Below are 22,569 nucleotides of genomic sequence, written 5' to 3' on the forward strand. Positions count from 1 at the left end.
CTTAAGCCTCCCCTCGTCTAGGTGAGTGGTAGAGGCGCTCTTTTCTTTTCCCCGACAACCGAATGCTTTCACCCATTCTCGGCTCTTTGTGTCCTCTTACCGAGATTACTGAAGACCGGCGGCTCAACTTGAAGCGTGGTAGCAGGCGGCGGCGCTAGGACCTAGGACCCGCCAGCTAGCTGTGTCCGGCAAAGCGTACGCGTGTGTATGCGTGTGAGTGCCTTCATCGGAGGAATGCTGCCTGCTCCCTGCTGAGGCCGCGAAGAGATCAGTCGGCTAGCAGCTTCATCTGCGTTTCCCAAAACCGGTGAACGGAAAAAAAATTACAAGCGGAGGTTAGCGTTCAACATTCAGCAACAGCGGTAAGGTGGAATGCGTGGGCGGGCAAACGTAATTCCCAGAAACTGTATAACTGCAATGCTGCTATAGTCAGGCAAAGCAACACAAAGTCTAAAACGAGTATTTACGTCCTAGTGCTAAACTCTTTTGTACTTAAAAATGTCCTTTTATGAAAGCAAATAGTGATTTGCCCAGTTTGCAGCTAAAGAACATTTGCTGTATAATACACTATTTGAAGCCAGAGCTACAACTTGCTTTACAGTACTTTTCCTACCGAGGGGGCAGGTGGCTAAGACTCTGCTTATGGTATTTGCACTAGGGCCTTCTCGGACCTGCACTTATTAGTTATTCACGCTGGAAGAACGCCGACGAGACCTATGGAGCAGATTTCGCTCCGCCCTCTTCAAACTCAAACTTGGAAGTTTGGTGGCACATATAACTGAGCAACAGCCAGTTGAATCGGACCCTGTGAGAAAGAGGCTTTACTCCTTATTGATTAGGTGTGAGGAGAGGGGGGGTAAGGTGGAAGTGGCCCACAGACCCAGTACTGGGAGGGGGGGTTGCATGGATCAAACGCTGCTTGGCCCCGCAGTACATAAGAACATTGAAGTCCTAGCACAAGAATTGGCACTGGTGAAGCACTCTGAGCCAGAGGGAGCAAAAGTAACGCAGGCTGTTGTCGCTAAGAGCACTAAGCCAATTAACTCTAGTTTAATACATGTAATACAGGGTGACACTCTTCCAATAAAAAGAAACAGATATCAGCTAAGATCGAGGGGGGAATTAAAAGAGAAAGGGGCGTTAGAATTCGAAGAAAGGGAGCGACCCATGCCATTAACCCCCTGTAAAAGTAAAAAGAAAAGGGCTACATTGGTTAAAAAATCTAAAGAAAAATCCCATGTGGGCCAAACAGTGAAAAGTACTCCATCCCTAAAATCTTTTTTTAAGGTCCTAGATCAGGCTAAGCACTCGCCAGTACCATTGAAGGGGGACATTGGTATTAGACCCTCAAAAAATCGATACGAAGCCTTAGAAAACTTGGGGAACATGGAATATGCAGAAAATCTCGAGGAGGGAACAGGCGCTTCTGCTTCTACTAATATAAACAAAGCACCTCCTGCAGACACAGTTTCACACAGCCAGAGGAGGTCGATAATTTCTTGGATCGAATAAAGAGCGAGCAGGAGCCGTAGAATTCGGCATATAAGATGACCACTTCAAGGAAGAAACTGTAATAATAAAATGAATAAAAATGAATAAAATGAAGGGGAAAAAAAAAAAAAACACAAAAAAAAAAAAGGGGGGAATGGTGGAGGGGAAATCGAGAAAATAAATGGTTGTACTTGTAGACTGTATGATAAAATGGGGGGACATGATGATTTATTTGTGATTTACTTTGTCTCGCTAAAATATAGTTAAGGGGTCTAGGGTGCTTCTTGGTTGCACCGAAAGGCGAAGTCATCGCCAGGTATGTAGGGGGGGTTCCTCAGGGGGGTGGGGTCCAATGGGAGGGGGGGAGTCTGGAAAAAGGGGAAAAAAAATCCTCATATATAAGTAAATGTTTGAAGCATAAAGAGATGGGTGGGTACAAGTACTTATTAGACCTATGATTAATCCATATAAGCTCAAGGTCCTGTCATGAAACATTAATGGTATAGGGGAAAAAATAAAACAGAATAGAATCTGTGAATTTTTAAGAAATTCAGATGCTCAAATCATAATGCTACAGGAAACACACTTGGAAGCAGCAATATGCGATTCTTTATTTAAGAAGTTTAGGTGGGTCCAAGATATAATTAGTTCCAAGCAACTAGGTACCACAAGGGGGGTTTCCATCATAATCCGAGCAAACAGAGGGATTAGCCTGAGAAGTTTTGAAACAGATCAATCAGGAAGATGGCTACTTGCAGAAGTATATATTTTAACTATCCCATATACAATTGCAGTATACTATGGCCCAAATGAGGACAACCCAGTTCCGCTGTCCAAACTCGAATTAGCATTATTTACGACAACTGGTCCTCTAATTTTAGGCGGTGATTTCAACCTGGTTTTTGACCAAAAATTAGACAGAACCTCTAGGGCTAAATATCAGGCTCCCACAAAGTCACTTGCTATGTTGCAAGTCGTTATGAAAGATTTTACTCTGGTAGATGTCTGGAGGAAAAAATATAGTTCTCAACTTGGCTTCACCTTTTATAGTAAAAAATATAAGAATTACTCTAGAATAGATCACTTTTTAGTCGATCAACACCTTCTCATGGATATCAATTATCTTTCCTTTACGCCTACAGGATTATCAGATCATGCTGTTTTGGAATTAGCAATCGAACTAAACATAATACCATTAAAACCAAGGTGGACATTAGAGAGATCGCTTTTATCAGATAACCAGATAAAAGTAGAGGTTAAAGATAAAACATTAGAATTCTTCATAATAAATTTAGGATCCGCTGCCCCCCAGGTAGTATGGGAAACATACAAGGCCTACTTGAGAGGTATTTTGAGTTCTCTAATGCACTATAGGAGAAAGAGTATAAAAATAAAAAGAAGGGAAGATTTGGCTGCAATAACAAGAAAGGATCTTGAACTACAAAATGCTGTTTTAAAGAATTCCAGCAGTGTACATTTGCTAGAAAAGGAACTCTTTGACTTGCAGCTCCAGTTAAAAGTGTCTGATGAGAGAATTCTTAAAGAAAAATGGGAGTCTAGTCGATTAAAAAACTTTGAGTATGGAGAAAAGTGTGGAGCCCTCCTTGCCTGGAAAGCTAGAGAAGAGAGAACTAGAAATAATATCAAAGTTTTACTACAAAGACAGACAGGGGATCGGATAGAAACAGACTTAGAGATAAGAGAAGAAGCTAGGTCTTTTATGAGGAGTCTCTATACGGAAGACAAAGATCCTAAGGGGGAAGATTTAGAATCTTGGTTGGCAACAAAACATCTGCCACAAATGTCTGAAACAGATAAAGCATATCTGGAAAGTGAGATAACAGAAGGGGAAATCTTAGGTCAGCTAAAGAAAATGAAAAAAGGGAAGGCCGCGGGGTCAGATGGGCTGCCAGTGGAAATATACTTGGATAATAAAGAGCAACTAACAGCTCCATTACGTGAACTCTTTAACCTCTTATTAATGTATGGCCATTCCACGCCTTCTTCCTGGGGAGAAGCCACTATAACGCTTATACCAAAACCAAATAAAGATTTAAGAAGAATTGAGTCCTTTAGACCTATTTCACTGTTGAACACAGATATGAAGATTTATTCCGGTATTCTAGCTACTAGACTATCGAAGGTCATAAAATCCATAATCCACCCTGATCAGAGAGGCTTTATTCCAGGGAGACAGTTAAACGAATTAACATTCCAAGCAATAGGGGCCATAGACTACGCTAATGTTAAAAATCTTCCTTTGGCCCTGGTTGCCATAGACGCAGCCAAGGCCTTTGATCAAGTAAATTGGAAATATCTATGGGCGACAATGGCGGCTTTTGGGTTCCCCCAAACTTTTGTAGAGGCAGTTAAATCATTATATCATAATCCGAGGGCAAAGGTCTTAGTTAATGGAGTTTTATCTGAGTGGTTTGATATATCACGAGGTACCAGGCAGGGTTGCCCCCTGTCTCCCCTTTTGTTTGATGTTTATATGGAGCCTTTTGTTTGTGGGATTAGAGAGGATAATGTTATTCAACCATTTCAGCTTGGAAATATCCCACTGAAGGTGGCGTTATACGCAGACGATCTTCTTCTATATACCTCGGATCATTCGGTTGCTATTCCTAGGCTATTTCTGTTATCGGAAGAATTTGGGAGACTGTCTGGTTACCAGATAAATAAGGAGAAAACGGAGATAATGGGATGGAATAACAACACACAAATATTGGGCGCAAAACAAAGCATGAGGTATCTGGGAATCCACCTAACCCAAGCAATAAAAGATATTACATCACTTAGTTGGCAAAAGGTGGTTAAAGATATTAATAAAACATTAATAAGATGGGGGAACTTGCCACTAAATATATATGGTCGGGTTAACCTTATTAAAATGACAATCCTCCCGAAATTGACCTTTTTATTTAATAGTATCCCCTTATCTTTTTCACCGAAAGACATTAACACTCTACAGGGTAAAATTGGATCTTTTATATGGGCCTGTAAGTCAACAAGAATTGCATGGAAGAAATTGAGGAGGGGTCTAAAAATAGGAGGGCTAGCCCTCCCTGATCTTCTGTCATATTGTCATGCATTTCACTTCAAAAATTTTAGGCTTCTTGCAAATGAGCTAGATGCATCATCACAGGGGCGTCTATTTCAAGCTCTATTAATTGATTTACCTTACGACCATGACTATTTCTTATTTAAGTTTGGAGACCAGAAATTTTTTTAAAAAATTCGACTCAAAATCCTACAGACCGCATTAAAAAACTGGGGGTTTATTAGGAAAATTTTTGCTATTCCCTATTACCATACACAATCCCCAATATGGGACTCTCCGGGCACCCCTCAATGCCTTCAGGACCAACTGTCACAACCTTTGAAAACAGCTGGGTTAAAAAAAATGGGGGGACCTCTGGGCAGAGTCGGGCCTGGTAAGTTGGAATACTTTAGCACAACTTACAGACGGACAGGTTACAAGGTTTAAATACTATCAACTATCCGCCTGGTGGTCCAGCCAAAATATGCAAAGAGAGAACGATACAGATATTTTGGATGCAATTGGCAGAAAGGGGAAATGGGTTAAAGAGCTTTCATTCTGGTATAATTTGATGATTAAGGAAGAGGAGAGTAAATTGCACTCTGAAATAATAAAATTATGGGGAACGTGTATATCTGAGCTCCCTGAAGTGGTCTGCAAAGGTTGGTTAGACTCTTTTATTCTCTCTCAGAGGTTAATTAAACCAGCTAATTTAAGACGTAACCATCTGTTTACGGCCTACAGAGTTTATTGGACTCCGGCCAAGCTGCATAGGATCACACGAAATAATTATCACTGTCCCCGTTGTAATTATAATGTAGCTGATGATACCCATATTTTTTTGGAATGTCCACTTATTCTAGATTATTGGAAAGCGGTTATGGATTTTGTGGGTGATGTACTTTCAATAACTATTATTTGCTCTCGCCGACTTATTTTTTTTGGTCTCTTGGAAGACTACAATATCAATAGTTTGGACACTCAGTTTATTTTCTACATCATAGCTATTGCAAGGAGACAAATTTGTATGGAGTGGAAGTCGGTGTCTCCTCCGAGATTTGCAGCATGCTTGAAATATATAATGGAAGTATGTAAAATGGATTTGGCTGGCACTAGTGCCAACACTGAGAATGTCTGGTCTAAACTGTTAGTCTGGAAAAATAGGTGAGCTGTCCTGTGATTATGCCAGAGGTTGTGTCGGTCCTGTCCTCTTTCAGGCCTAGGGTGCCTAAAATAGGCCTGGAAGAGTAGGATAAGGAAAGCAGCCTACCTCTGGGGATCCCTGTCTGCTATGATACTGTTTCCATGGCGGACTCGAAGAAAAACAACAGTATAAGAGGCAACAGTGGGGCCCACCTAGAGCATATATATTCTGGTGGTATATATGAGGACAAAAAAAAAAAAAAAAAAAAAAAAAAGGTGAGAGACTAATGGCATTTGGTTTTTCTCTCGGGGCAGATCTGACATCGCGTGAAGGTTTTCCTGCGCCGTCAGTTTCCAAGGAGTAATAATCTCCCTGTCATTACGTGAGTGTGTCTGCTTATATTATTACAACGATCGTGGACCTCTGGTTTTTGATATGTCATTGGTGATTCAACTATAGACGGTTTTTCCATAAATTTATTGCTCATGCTCTACTTGTTTTTAGACAAGGCAGTTCAGTTTAAATTAACTTTGATCGATATACTGCCTGTGTTCAATGTAACATTGCTGGAACCAAATAATAGGGCTCTTGCTGAATACATCATTAAGAGATATTACATACTTCTCCATTCAGACTATATTGGAGTGTTTTGGTCACTAACACCAGACTATTGGCAACGAGCATAATGAAATACAAGAATAATCAACAATTTCATGTTTTTCGTATGTCATTATATGTTATGGTGTTTTGTCCGGATCACTGACATAACCTCGACAGACCAAATATCGACTGTACAAAATATCGACGAAAAATTATCGACTACAAAATTATCGATTGCCTATACTTAAACAACAAAACACAAAAATATCGAAACCACATTATCGACTAAAAAAACAACTACTACTACAATATCGACTAACAACATTATCGATTTCTAAAACATCGATTATCACATCTTTACATGAAAAACTGACAAAATATCGAATACAAAAATATAGATAGCACATTTATCGTTTTTTTAAAATATCGAAATTACTACATCCTTGAATAAATCACTGTATTATCTTAAAATTTAGTCATACTATTCATATTTATTCACTAATTGTTTCTAAAAAGCTATAAAACATACTATATATTTTCCTAACATTTATAACACAAAATAAATACAAACATACATTTTATAATACATAAACAATGTTTCGAACAACTAAACATTTCTTACTGCAAATTATATATATTCCTCCACTTTAAAAATATAAAGATAACATTACCTATACAAAATAAGGCCTTACACATTAAATAAACGTTAATTGGCGTCACCCATATAAGGAAAGCAATTAGTATAACAGGTTAAAAAATTCAAATCCACGAATTAAAACAGACTATCAATTTAAACAACCAATCCTACTTCAGAAACTATTAGACTAATACTATATAAACAAGATTACAGCAAACTAAAAATGCAGCCTAAATCTCCTAACTAAAGGAAGACGAAACTCTGCAGGATTTCTGAAAGAAAACGTATTGACTTCAACATAAAGACAGCTACACCTATATACAGTAAGTACTACTACATTATTTTCCATCGAAAATGTAACTCTCAAACCTCACACCTATGTTTAAAAGCCAAATACCTAAAATATATGTTTTTTTTTTACTATTTATCCTACAGACAAAAAGAAAATACAGAAGACCTAGACAACACCTGGACATCAAAAGTTAAATATAAATAAGTAAGTATATAATTTAAATGTAACTTCGACATTTAATAGATAGGTAACTAAATAGAAACTAGCTAAAAACCTCTACCAAAATATCATAAATAGTTCTAAAATATTTGTACACATTTTCTCAACTTCCACAGGTACAAAAATATATACACAGAAAATAACAGTTTGAAGAACATCAACACCTGAAAAGAACTACTTGAAATCATAAAAAGATTTACAGGTAAATCAGAAATGTGTTAAACTGTATTATTAGAATACAACATTATTTTTTGAACAAATGTAATGACATTCTCTTTTAATTACCTCCTAGCACTACAATACAAGCATGACTGAAGGAGCTAAATTCATTTATTCACAAAAAGGGAAAATGCTTCTTTGTTACATGGGATATGTCTACACTCAAGAGAAACAAAAAGATTTGAAAGTTTTTTGGAAGTGTACGAAATATTATGCCAACAAATGTTATGGTAGAGCTATAACTCAGGAGACTACTGTTACTTATACTAAGGAACATAATCACCCACCCAATGTAACAGAAATAGAGATTAGACAAATGCTAGATTCCCTTAAAGAAGCTAGTACTAGTACTGATCAACCAACAACTGCTATTCTAAAACACCATTTAAGTGTACTTCCCCAACATGCTTCTAGCCAATTACCATCTATCGATTCCCTAAAAAAAACTATAGCTAGAAAAAAAAGAGCAACATGCACTACTCCTCCCACACCAAAAACTTTTGAAGAAGTGCAAATTCCCCCTGAACTCTCTGTAACTCACAATAAAGATGATTTTATACTCTATGACAACAAATGTAAAGATAAAAGAATTATACTGTTTGCCACAGCAAACAACATGACTAAACTTACCCAATGCCAAACTTGGATGATGGATGGTACTTTTTCTGTATGTCCCAAACCTTTTTATCAATTATACACTATCCATGGTCATTTCCAAAATGCTAATATTCCATTCCTTTATGCCCTTCTACCAAACAAGCAGCAAGCTACCTATCAAGAAATACTAACTGAAGTCAAGCAACATACTAACAACTATTTTCCACAAACAATTATCATTGACTTTGAAAAAGCTATGATAAACACCATCCTTAAAACATACCCACACACAGCAATACAAGGTTGCTATTATCATTTTAACCAATGTATCTGGCGACATCTACAACAATCTACCTTGAGTATCCAATACGCCACTGATAGCACTTTTGCTTATCAAATAAAAAAAACTCATCGCCCTAGCCTATGTTCCACTGACAGATGTAACTGAGCACTATAACTTGTTAATAGACAGCCCCTACTATAAAAGAAACGAAGAAAGACTAAGCCCTATGCTTGACTACTTCGAAGACACATGGGTAGGAAGGCTACACAGATCAGGCCATAGAAGACAACCCAAATACCAAATAGCTTGGTGGAATGTCTACCTTAGCACACTAAATAAGGAAGCAAAAACCAACAATGCAGTTGAAGGATGGCACAATGCCTTCCAAGCAACTACAGGCCGAGGAACACCTACCCTTCACAAATTAATACAATCCTTACAAAAAGAACAGAGTTACCAGGAGCTCCGAATGGAGCAATCAGAAACTTTGATCGGACCTAAACTCACCAAAGAAAGGAAAAAAATGTATAACACACTCCAAAGTCAAGTTACCCTCTATCCAACTAGCAAAGGACTAGACTATCTATCAATGATTGCAAAAACTATTCTTTAAAACATAACATAACTATACACGTGACATTAAGCTTTTTTTTTGAAAATCCTTAATTTTTACATGTAACAATTTGCAATTAAATTATCAAATACATAATATTAACATATATAAAATGTATTTAGATAATGTATTTACAAAATGTTACATACAACGTAACTAAAGCAAAAATTAAAACAGTTTCCCCACCCATAAAAAGTTTTGTAAAAAATTACCTTTCTGTTGCACCTTCAAACGTAATCCAATTCCAAGCAATCCATACGACACCATAGCAAAAACCCATTCAATCCATGGAAGCCCAAAAAAAAATGCAAAAATACAAGCAAATCCATAGCGACTCCTCTCCAATGTAATACACACGATATACCATTGAAAACCCGAAAATAGTAATTTGTAAAAAAAAACGCTCCTGCAAAACGTGAAAACCAAAACATTTGTGTGCTAAAATAAGAGTATATAATACTCGTCACACAACTCTGATCGAAAAAGAAGGACCTCCTCAAAAACAGTAAAACGCGACGATAACCTTGAAAAAATAAAATACATACCCACCCACACAAAAACACCCATACATATATAAAAAGACATATTTATACACCAAACATATTATCTTTGTAACATTTAAACATATTAGCTCACGTCACACACCTACAACTAAAACGCGGCAAAAATTAAATATCGTACACTCTACCTAAAACCGAAAACACAATCTTCTCTTAATAACCCTATGTACATAAACTTAAACACGCCACACATACACTAACACTAACTTCATTAACTTATAAAATACAATAAAAACAAACTTACCCTCTCTAACGCGAAGCAGCATCCAACCGCGATCTGTTGAAGCACCAAATAAGCCTAAATAACATTACGCGGTTAAAAAGTAGTCCCTGTATACAGCAAAAACCTCATTAATTTCTATATTTCAACACTTTAAAAAAATACACTGAGTATTATATTAAGTGTAAATAATTATTTAAATTGTAGAAAATTATTTCTTAAATATTCATTACTTTCAAATAATTATTCAACTGTTATCTGTTACTTTAAATAATATGTTATTATTTATATATACATGTTGAAAATAATCTATATGTTAAACAAATGTGAATATATAACCTTGTTACAAATAATTTGTTAATAAAAATAGCTCATATTAGTTTAAACATTATGGGGTCGATTCCGATCCGGTAAAATCCCCGTCCGTACGATTCGTATCCGGAGCCGTTTCCGTACGACTCGTACACACACCGTACGACTCGGCGAGTACGATCCAGACCGGGTGTTCAGGACGCTATTCGTACGGTCCTCGTCAGGTAAGGGCGATTCGTACGGAAAAGCGCACAATCACTTACACACCGTACGGCGCGTATCCCCCATGATCGCAGGGGTACGGCGCGTACCCCTGCGATCATGGGGGGTACGTGCCATACTCCCAGCGTACATGGGGTACGCACCGTACACCCACCGTTCATGGGGTACGCACCGTACACCCACTGTTCATGGGGTACGGTGCGTACCCCATGTACGCTGGGTGTACGGCACGTACCCCCCATGATCGCAGGGGTACGCGCCGTACCCCTGCGATCATGGGGGGTACGTCCCGTACCTGGGGGGGGCCGTTCCGTACCTGTTTCGGCGCGAACTCTGCGTTTATGACTGTTTTCAGCTCCCGTAGGAAAAGGGTCGTACGGTGCGTACCCGACACGAATCGTACTTGCTGGGTCGTAAAAACCAGCCGCGAACCGTAGTGATGTCACGTACAGCGGGTTCCGAGTGAGACTCGTACGGAGATTTGAGTCGTACGGAGTCCTGTACGACTCGTACGGAGTTCGGCTCCTGGTACAAATCGTACTTCGTCGTACGTACGGGACGTGTACGGGTACGATTCGTACGGGGGAAAAACGCTCCGTACGACGATTCGGAGCGCATTTTACCGGATCGGAATCGACCCCTATGTATGTATCTAAAAATGTATTTGTGTGTTTATCTATGTTAAAATTAATATTATAAATATGTTAAATATTCATAATATTAATTTGTAAAAAAAATATGATAACTTTGTAAAAAACAAAAATGTTACTGTTATAAAACAAATATACATATTTATCTATGACAATATATTCAATGTCTATGTGAATAACATAATTGTTATTAAATGAAAAGTACATATTACCAATTTGTTTCTTTAACTAATTTAATTACAATATATGTGAATAAACATATAAATATTTAAATATCATTTATTTGTTAAAAACATATATATGCACTTCATATATTTTTTGGGATAATAAAAACTGTTTACTTACAATTTTCAATAGAAATAAAAAAGACATCTCTACTTACAATTTATTTTGTATATGTTAATAAACTGTTTGTCATTTATTCCATTTAACCCTGTGTATGTTTCCTTCTTTATTATTCTATATGATTATTAATTGCATATGAAATATTCTATTTAAAAATGCATTTTAAATTTTAATAAATGTAAAAATGTATTTATCTTTTAACTACTACAATAACAATAATTATCATTAATACAAATTTTTTATATGTAATTTTAAAACTTTATTATAGTATCCCACCAATAATAGTTATGTGTATTAAAAATGTTTTCTTATTTACACAGCACCAATTATAAACTCACAAAACCATACTACACATTAAAACCATACAAATTACAATTCCCACTTCACCAATTGTAAACTCATGGAAGGTGCTGGACACTGAACCCATACTAATTACTATTCCCACTCCACCAAGTATGACATCAGGGAAGGTGCTGGACACTGAACCCATACAAATTACTATTCCAACTCCACCAAGTATAAACGTAATTTTTACCCTGTACCCCTGTACCCAAAAACCCCAAACTGACCCTGAACCCTAAAAATACCCCTTTACCCAAACACTGAAAACTTACTCTGAACCCTAAAAATACCCCTTTACCCAAAAACTGAAAACTGAACCTGAACACTAAAAATACCCCTTTACCCAAAAACTGAAAACTGACCCTGAACCCAAAAAATACCCCTTTATCCAAAAACTGAAAACTGACCCTCAACCCTAAAAATACCCCATTACCCAAAAACTGAAAACTGACCCTGAACCCTAAAAATACCCCTTTACCCAAAAACTGAAAACTGACCCTGAACCCTAAAAATACCCCTTTACCCAAAAACTGAAAACTGACCCTGAACCCTAAAAATACCCCTTTACCCAAAAACCCAAAACTGACCCTGAACCCTAAAAATACCCCTTTACCCAAAAACCCCAAACTGACCCTGAACGCTAAAAAAAACCCTTTACCCAAAAACCCAAACCTATAACATTTTAAATATAATTATATACTTACAAATACTTACGTTGTAATGGTATGCGTTGTAAAAGTACCTGCGTTGTAAAAAAATTCGTTGTAAATACATGCGTTATAATGGTATTTGCGTAGTAAAATTTTCGTTGTAATGGTAGTGCGTAGTAAAAGTTGCGTGGTAAACGTTGTATACCTTTAATAAATATTATTATTTCCTTCTTTATTTTTAAATTACTTTCCACTCTATTCCCCTATAAACCCACAACCCGCTACAGGAAATACAAAATTTCATTTAACATAATTAGCAATTAATTAATTAAATTAAATGAATTACCAATTAAATTATAAATAATCAACAAATATTTTTTAAATAACAATTATTTAAATATTACTAACAATTAATAAATTTACATATTTAATGATTTATAATTAAATTACTTCCCACCCTATTCCCCTATAAACCCACAACCCGCTACATGACATAAATTATTTAAATTAACATAATTACCAATTAATCAATTAAATTAAATTATTTACAAATTAATTTTTATATAATTAAAAAATATTATTTAATTAACATTTAATTAAATATTACTACCAAATCATAAATTTACATATTTAATTAATTATAATTAAATTACTTACCGCCCTATTCCCCTATAAACCCACAACCCGCTACATCACATAAATATTTTAAATTAGCATAATTAGCAATGAATCAATTAAATTAAATTAATTACCAATTAAATATTATATAATTGAAAACTATTATTTAATTAACAATTATTTAAATATTACTACCAATCAATAAATTTACATATTTAATTAATTATAATTAAATTACTTCCCACCCTATTCCCCTATAAACCCACAACCCGCTACATCACATAAATATTTTAAATGAGCATAATTAGCAATTAATCAATTAAATTAAATTAATTACCAATTAAATTTTATATAATTGAAAACTATTATTTAATTAACAATTATTTAAATATTACTACCAATTAATACATTTACATATTTAATTAATTATAATTAAATTACTTCCCACCCTATTCCCCTAAAAACCCACAACCCGCTACATGACATAAATTATTTAAATTACCATAATTACCAATTAATCAATTAACTTACATTAATTAGCAATTAAATTTAATATAATTAAAAAATATTATTTCATTAACAATTAATTAAATATTACTACCAATTAATAAAAAGCATTTTTATATTTATTAATTGTTTATAAAAAAATTCAATATAAATACATAAAAAATAACATATATTTAATCATGACTGTCGATAACACAACTTTCGATATTCTTAAAACCGATATTTTGACTTTCGATATTTTTAAACTACTAAAAATAACAATATTTTTTACTATCGATATTACTTACTCGATATTTTATCAATCGATATTTTTTAACATACATGAAAATCGATAATAAATACATCGATATTACTTACCTCGATATTAATGCCATCTCTATATTCTGGAGTCGATATTATGTCCAGTCGAAAATAAAAACTCGATATTTAGACACCGTTTTGTCCTCCCATTTCTCCACAGGATTTTTCGCTCCTGTGATATTCAGTGAGCCGCCACGGACAGAAACCGTGAGTTATCACAAGTTTTTCTGAATTTTTCACATACAGTGCCTCACGGGAGGGTGCGCCTTAGCGAGCGCACACCACCGGTGGCCTTCCTTTCTATTTTTAGGTCCTGACGAATGCTGAGCGAATACGCACACAGAACAGCAGAAACATGTTGGCCACTGACCAAAGGACACAGGTTTCCTAAATTAGAACCTAGTTGGTCCGCTTTCACTGATTTTAATAATACGGGTTGACCTTTATTAAAAAAAAATTTGGGTTTCAACCTTGTATTTTTTAATTTGCACTCACAGTTATCTTCACAATTTATTTAGAGCACTGTTGCACTCAACACATCCAGCTCTGCTGTAACACAGGCGTTGTAGCACGCTGGGGAGGCATTCGGCCACCCCAGCGGGGACCCAATGATGAAGCATGTCACCAACTAGTGGTGAGTGAGGGTCATTTTACAAAGAAAGAGGATTGTCCCTATCTTCCCGTTCAATAGGCATCTTTGGTTTATGGGGGGTGTTGTTATTATTATTTTCATAAAACTAGAGACAAGTTCTGTCACTTTAGTGTTTTCAAAGTCACTCCTTAGTTGTTTAGTAAATATCCTCCCTCTTAGCCATCTTAATCCTTTTTTTAGCTTTTTTTAGGACAGTAGAGGGATAACCTCTCTTCTCAAAACGCTGGTTCATATCCTCAATACAATTGTGAAATTCCCCTTCTTCACTACAATTACGCCTAGCTCTTACAAACTCTCCATACGGTATGGCACTAATCTGATGTGTAGGGTGCGAACTATCAGCATGTAAAATAGAATTGCATGCGGTATGTTTCCTGAAAAGGCGGGTATTAAGTGTATTGCCTTCAGTATAAAGTTCTATATCCAGGAAGGAAATCTGTGTATTGCTAGATTCCATAGTAAATTTCATCCCATATAGGTTAGTGTTCATGTGTTCAAAAAATTCTTGTAGTTCCACATGAGTACCAGACCAAAGTAAGAGACAATCGTCTATATATCTGCCCCAATAAATTATCTTATCAATCCATTTGGTGCCTCTGTCTCCCCAGATCCAATCTTTCTCCAAGCAACCCATAAAGAGGCAGGCGAAACTAGGTGAAAATTTAGACCCCATAGCTACCCCCCTGGTCTGTTTGTACCAATTTCCCTCGAATAGAAAAAAGTTGTTATTGAGGATAATTTGCATCATTCTAATTAGCATTTCGTTATGTAGCCATTCAGTTGCCGGTCGTGTACTTAACATTTGTTTGACTGCTTCCAAACCCAATTCTGAGCCAATGTTAGTATATAAAGCGACCACATCAAGTGTGGCCATGAGCATGCCAGTTTGCCAGTCAACATCCGCTAGGATACTTAAAATGTGCTTTGAATCTTGGATATAGCTAGGTAGATTTTGTACCAAAGGCCCCAAGAAGATGTCCACATATTCAGAAAGTCTTTCAGTGGGGCCCCCGATACCGGATATAATAGGTCTACCAGGTGGGAAGTCTAGTTTTTTGTGTACCTTGGGCCGGGTGTACAAGTAAGGGTAGGTAGGTAAACACCTTTAAATAGCTTAGTTCGTCATCGTCTAGTAAACACTGGGAGTGCCACTCAACCAAGTGTTTATTGATCATAATACCCAGTTGTCCTGTGGGGTTGTAAGTCATTAACTCATAACAGTCCGTGTCCGATAATTGGGAAAAAATTTCGTTGGCGTAGTCAGTCTTATTCATTATGACCACATTTCCTCCCTTGTCCGCTTCCCTTATCAAAATCGTTTGGTCATTACTAAGATTTTTTAAGGCAAGTCTTTCCCCTTTGGTGAGGTTGTCATTCCAAAATTGTCCCCGATGCTTGTGTGTGGTTTTAGAATCCCAATCGTCAAGGTCCTGTAAGACCCTTTTGTAAAAGGTGTCCACAGAATTCCATAATACATGTGAAAATACCTACTACCAGTACTTTCACATTGCAGGAGTTGGGACCATATGTGCCCAGTCCAGTAATGGGTAAACGGTACAAATTGGACTTTGGTGCCAACATGGTTGTTTACATCGGGGTCAAGATGCTACTGTGAAGGACAGCCCTGGAGGAAGGTATCCACGTCGATGAATGAAGGGAAGAAACGGAAATGGGTGAGTATGCACGCCAAATCCTTCGACTCCGCCGACTCGAAGCAGGTGGTCCCACCTCCACAGTCAGCTCGTCGGTAAGCAAACTGGTCATTCGGATGGCGGTGAACTTCTCTGTACCGCCCTATGCCAGCTGCTTTTTCCCGACCACTGTTGAGTCAGTTGGCGGTACTCCGGCAGCCTTTCATTCAGTAAACCATCAAACTCGTAATATAGTGAGTGGACTGCCAAGTCGGCAGTGGTGAATCCAACGCCACCACAACGGCGGCCTGAAGACTGCCAAATTTGCATTCAGGCCCTAAGTCAGGTTGTGTGTAGGAGCCTGAATCCGGGCAGATCCCGCAGTGGGTTCAAGAGGCACTGATGGCATTGATGATCGATCTGCCATTGGTAATCTGACTGGAGGCCTCCTCAGATTCATGGGATCCAAAGGTGCACCAGTGGAAGCCGGATGTGTGCCAAAAAACCTCACTAAGGCTTCCCTGAAAGCCTCAGTTTGCTGCGACGTTACGGCCAGACTTGAGAGTGTGAGGTGCAACACGATAAGTTGGCGAATCAGTTCCTCAGTAGTAGACCAAGACTGAGAGGCACCTTGACATTTGCATGACTTCACTGGTTGAGAGTGGTGGAACGGCGCAGAATCCTGCTTTGTTTTCATGTTTTTCTGTGACTCACTCACCTGAGGATTTTGGATGAGTGGAAGATTTTTTGTAAAAACGGCCTCAACGGTGGGAATTGGTCAGTGCCCTTGACTTCGACCAGCAGTAGGACTTATGTGTCTTCCATTTGTACACAGTGATATGAGTTTGGCTCTATGGTCCCAGATCGCCTTGGGATTCATAAGGGTTCAATCTAAATGAAACCTTAACTACGAGTGGGTCAAACTTAAAAACCAAAGATATCCCTTGTGGGGATCTTCACAGACATCTGTTTATGTCAGTGTCTAAAAGGCTTAACCCTGTGGTTGTAGGTGGGGACAAGTTACCTTGCACACTGTGAAAATAATTTTAAGCAAAAGTACATGAAAGACGAGGAGAAAAGTTTGGGAGTGAGTGAACTACAGATCCAAGTCCAAAGGCAAAGAGAGAAAGGAACTGACATCAGCAGGGTTAGTTCTTACATGCGCCTTTGATATCACTTTGTTGAGAGGACAAAGCTGTCACAGAGCAGCAGGAGAGGTAGTACTCTGAAAATTCTTCAGATCCAGTCTGGTGCTTGGGGGTATGCCTAGACGTGGGTCCCTTGCTCACTTTGCCACTGGATTCAAGCTAGCCTGGCTGATGAGAGTTGTTAGCCCGAAACCAGTCCCAGGATGCTTGTTTCCGATCCAGGAAAGACATGGCTTAGCAGTTCCGGCTGGACTGTACCCATGAGGCACAGGGTCAAGCTTATTTGCATATAGCTATATCTGAACTGGGATGGCGAAGTGAGCTAAAGAACGATGATGGATTCAACCCAGATCTGTGACTGGGGTTGAGTGTCTGAAAAGTTTCAGTGCGCCATCCATCATCTCCTTGTGCTTGCCTGGGGGTATTCACATGATCCGGAATCTGTGATTAGAAGTATCCATGAGAAATTGAAGAAAATTTTACAAAAGATTGTTTAATTCTGACACACAGAAGAACCTACGCATATTGGTGCCATTCTTTCCAAAACTCTATTAGGTATTCTGGGATTATTTGTTCACATATTTAGGATGTTTATATAGTGTCAAGTGTCAGAGCACTAAATCTATGCACCTAGAAGTGTTTCAAGATTGACGTAAAAGATTGAAAAAATTACATTTGAATACATAAAGGAGTGCCTCCAGCATCCTGACACGAGGAGAGATACAATGTCACAACACTAAGCAAAGTTTGTAAAGTTCTAGGCTTTACAAATGTAACGTTCAGACAGTAATGAGAAAAAGAGGAAACAACCGAGTCTACACGGGGAATCATTTTCAGACAAGTCACTGGACTGAATAGGGATCACCTTAAAATACAGGCTGGGGACAGGGTCCCTTCTGGTTTCTGAAATGAGAAACTGTAAAGAACGAGGGAAGTAAAGAGACAAGGGATCCCAGGCAGTGGGGGCAGCTGTTTGTACGTTTGCATTAATTTTTCACCAACAATACCATGCCTGGAACGCTCAAAGAAGGCAATAGATGAAACAGTACACATTCTGGTGCAGCTTTATTGGTTGCCCAGAAACATTGCCTCTGGAATGCAAAGTTTAATCCTGAAAATGTGTTTTTGAAGTGTTAGTTTGGAAATACCAGACGAGATACCAATGCAGTATTAACACAAGAATCAAGAAGCAATAAGATCTCAGATAACAGGCCGAAGTAGAGTAGTACAAGATAGGGGGGAACAGTTAGGAACGCCTCTTTTACCTACACGAGAACTGATAGAGAGGCATGAAACAAGTGAAATCAAGTAGTATAAGGGTTCAGAGGACGAACCTCAAGTCTGTCATGTAGGAGGGAAACAGTGGGGTGAACCCTACAGTCAAAACCTGGTAGTGACAGACAGAAAAAACACAAATAATACTCCCCACGCCCTGGGAGAAAACTCCTAGTGTCATTATTTTTTAAAAGTTTTTTAAACTACTGCTTTTGGAGCTTGTATCGAAAAAACAAAGAAAGTTTACAAATTTAGTGAACGTAGGGGAGAGGAGTTGGACTAATGGCTAGGGCGGTCGACCTCGAATCTGGGGACCTGGGTGCGAGTCTCCGCAATGACGCTGAACATACTGTGATTCTGGACAAATCACTTACAGCTAGATTCATCAAGCCGAAAACGGCTCGCAAAGGGCCAGATTCTGAGAATCTGGCCCTTTGCAAGCGCAATTTTTGCATTTGGGATTCATCATCCCAAATGCAAAAATCGCTAATACAGAATTCGCATTTTAGCGAGGAATAGCATTTAAGGAATCTCAATTTGAGATTCCTTAAATGCAATTCATGAAACTTTTACAACTAGCGAATTCGCAATTTCCGGCCGCTATTTACCACGAAGTCTGACTTCGTGGTAAATAGCGAAAACTTAGAAAAATGCACTTTATTGCCTTTTTCTCAGTGGTATGTTACGCACACACATGTCCTTTGGACATGCGTGTGCGCAACATCAGGCTACATTTCCATTTCAGGGGTGCTACAGGGTGTCCTTTGGACACCCCTGGCACCCTTGAAATCGCATCCTTATTTGCGATTAGCAAATTGCTAATCGCAAATAAGGAATAACTCCCCATTCATTCCTATGGGCCTTTAGCCTTTAGGCCCATAGGTATGAATGGGGAGTTATTCCTTATTTGCGATTAGCAATTTGCTAATCGATAATAAGGAGGCTGTAGGAATCGCAATTTATTTTGCAATTTCTACATGAATCCCGATTTGAGAGTCCTTAATAGCGATTCCTTAATAATCGCTATTAAGGACTCGCAAATCGGGACCATGATGAATCTACCAATTAATCTCCCTGTGCCTAACAAAAAAATTATTGTGTCCTCATGTAACACAACTGGTGCTATGTACAGCGCTCTGATACCCGATACCTTCGGGTCAAGTTTGCGCTATATAAAATTCCGTTAAAAAAAAAATGGCTGTCAAAACCGTCAGTAGCCATCCACCGAACGTTTTGTACCTTAAAGAAACCACCATGACAGCAGTTCCTTTCAAGGTACATAGATACCAATTAGGCCGGTGGTCCTTTCTAAATTTGGCAGAAGAGAGTCTGCCAAAGTAGCAAAAGTAATGTCCTCCAACACTCTGACAGGGTGACAGGCTGAGTATCACCACGAAAAAGCCTAAACCAGGTCCTAATTGAGATACAAGACAGTTTTGAACCCCACTCACTCATACACAGGTTTGTGTCCTTAAAGCTGAATGCTGGAATGGTTGCTCCTTCCCAGGTGGTGGCTGCTGTGAGTACATTTATCAATTGATCTTTTCTCCTACAGTTGAGGGTTGAGGTGGTTCTCTCTTTCTCAAGTGAGCTAATGACCTACAAAAGATGACAGGAGATGCTCAATCTATTTTAAAAGATGAGGGCTGGGTGACTTACCCAGTGATGCCAAGAGAGGTTGGATGGCAGTCTAAAAATGTTGCAGCAGACCAAGCTTGCTATGTTGTGTTATTGAATATCTTGGAAATGGAGATGAATAAAATGGGATTCTGACTTAAGGTTTGGAAAATACAGAAAAAACACTGCAATCATGTTAACCCACTACTCTTCCTATGGTTGCTGCGGCCAGACTTTGGAACGGACTCCCTCTGGAACTAAGACAGATCAGCCAACTCCTACCTTTTAGAAGAAGGTTAAAAACCTGGCTCTTTCCCAGGGTGTAACTGTTGCTGTTCTGTACCAGCTACCCGTGCCTTTCCTGTCTTTTTTTCTTGCTACGTACCCCTCTGTGCTTCTCAGCGCCAGGATGCTGTTAGGTGATAGAGCGCTTTATAAATGAATGAAATAAATAAATGTTTAATCCTTGATGTTTACTCGACAGATTAAATGCGCTGCAGCCAATGTTCTGCGTGAAGCCTGGCTGGTACACAAACACGCCAAGAGGAAGGAACCAGCAAGCGTGAGACAGCACCAGCGGTACCTACTGAGAGCCATTCACACGTGAGTATATCTGAATGCACAATACACACTGACCTTATTTTATTTATTTATTTGAAAAGATTTATATAGCGCTGGCTAGACCCGGAGGTATCAGAGCGCTTTACATGAGATAGGACATTGTTTCAAAACATCGTTACATAGTTACACCAGTTACAGTTGCAATTACCAGTATATGCTTAGGAGAAAAACGTGCGCTTACACAATAATATAAGATATTAGCGCGTGCATATGCAAGACACATATCTTATGAGGAATGGAAGGAAGTGGGGGATAGGTAGACAGGGGAGAGAAATGCAGACAGAGTCAGGTAGATCTGAAGGGGGAAAGTACTCCTGGGTGAACAAAGCAGTCAAGGCAGTCAAGGAGAGAGACAGAAAAAAACATGAAGAACCGTGAAAAACAGTGTCCGATGTCCGGCTGGGTAGGTGACGGCCAAGAGGGTGACCCAGAGACAGACTCCGCTATTGCTGCATATGACAGCTCCACCGGGCAGCGGACCTTGGTTTGCCACCTCACTCCGGGGCGCCTTCCTTCCAAAGCCAGACCTCATCCACAGGCACAGAATGGATCATGTTGTGAAGCCGACCATATCCATCAGCTGGATAGAGAGTTCTTCGATCCAGCACCAAAATTACCAACTCTCCCAAGATTTCCATCTTCACCTCCTATAACATTAAGGTAGCAGATGCTCCTCTGAAATAAACAACTGTTTTGATTGTGTCGTCCACGGCAAACAGAACCAGTGGAGGTTAGCACCAAAAAGTGGAAGATTATTCAAATGTATACAGGTAAAAGCTGTAGAGCAGTGCCTCCCAAACCTTTTAGAACCACAACCCAAAGACAAACATCTGTAACCCACTCAGCTTTAATTGACAGAGGCCGGGCGATTTTTTATTGTGACTAAAGCCTATTGTGTTGTAGCGCACTGTCATTTACATGCAGAACATTTTCCATTGAAATGGGCAATACATTTACACATACATTCAGTTTTACTGGTGCAACTAAATTGAACTTAAATGATAAGGTGTGGAAATCAGTTTCAATGAATATTTCTCATTTTTGCACCACCAGGTAAAGTGACTTGATTTTTTTATCCTATTAAAATCTTTGTTTACATCACACATCGGAATTAAACGAGAAAATGCGCATTATTTTTCCTTTGCTTACTGCTGAATGTATACAATTAATTTAGTTATTTACATTTCGTTACAAAAAAAATACGTTCTAAAGCCGTTTCTTTCATACCCCTTGAACTCCGGCAACAAGATTGTCACATGATTCACTTTACTTTTCTTTCTTTAAGTGCTAAGTGAGAGGAGTTTGTAAACACCAATCTCCTTGTTAAAAAATAAGCGTCAATTTGTCAGAGGACATAACCTGACATTTGACCACTGTCTTTTAAGTAAGGTAAATGTAACAAGATAAATACAGAATTGAAAGCCATCTTTATTTATTGCTTGGACTTTTGTGTCCCACAAAATTCGACAATATGCCCCACGACCCACAGTTTGTGAAACACAGCTGTAGAGAATGTACTTTCAGAAAGAACAGTACCACACAGTGCCTAAAGAAAGTGAATTATTCCAGACACTTTTTATAGGTGTAGTGGTTTTCTCTACTTAAGCAAAGGCAATTTTAATTGCTGTATTGCTACAAGTACTGGATTGTTCCTCTGCAGGTAAGTAGTGTATTGGTTCTCTTCACCAAGCCAGTACTCTGTGTCTAAAGTTGGTCTGGTTGTGGCTGATGGGTGCAAAACATTGTGCACAAAAGAAAATC

The 22,569-nt window shown here is 38.3% G+C and overlaps 1 protein-coding gene across 1 annotated transcript in view; it reads left to right on the top strand.

Moving 5' to 3' along the window:
• The window catches only part of KCNN4 (potassium calcium-activated channel subfamily N member 4), a 610,224-nt gene that overhangs the window by 420,273 nt on the left and 167,382 nt on the right, over window positions 1–22,569 (top strand). The window contains exon 6 of the mRNA XM_078655496.1: window positions 20,672–20,790. Within this exon, the coding sequence (XP_078511622.1) occupies window positions 20,672–20,790 (119 nt within the window). The remainder of the gene's footprint in view (window positions 1–20,671; window positions 20,791–22,569) is intronic.

The sequence above is a fragment of the Lissotriton helveticus genome, chromosome 7 (assembly GCF_964261635.1).
Source record: "Lissotriton helveticus chromosome 7, aLisHel1.1, whole genome shotgun sequence".
Classification (NCBI taxonomy): Eukaryota; Metazoa; Chordata; class Amphibia; order Caudata; family Salamandridae; genus Lissotriton; species Lissotriton helveticus.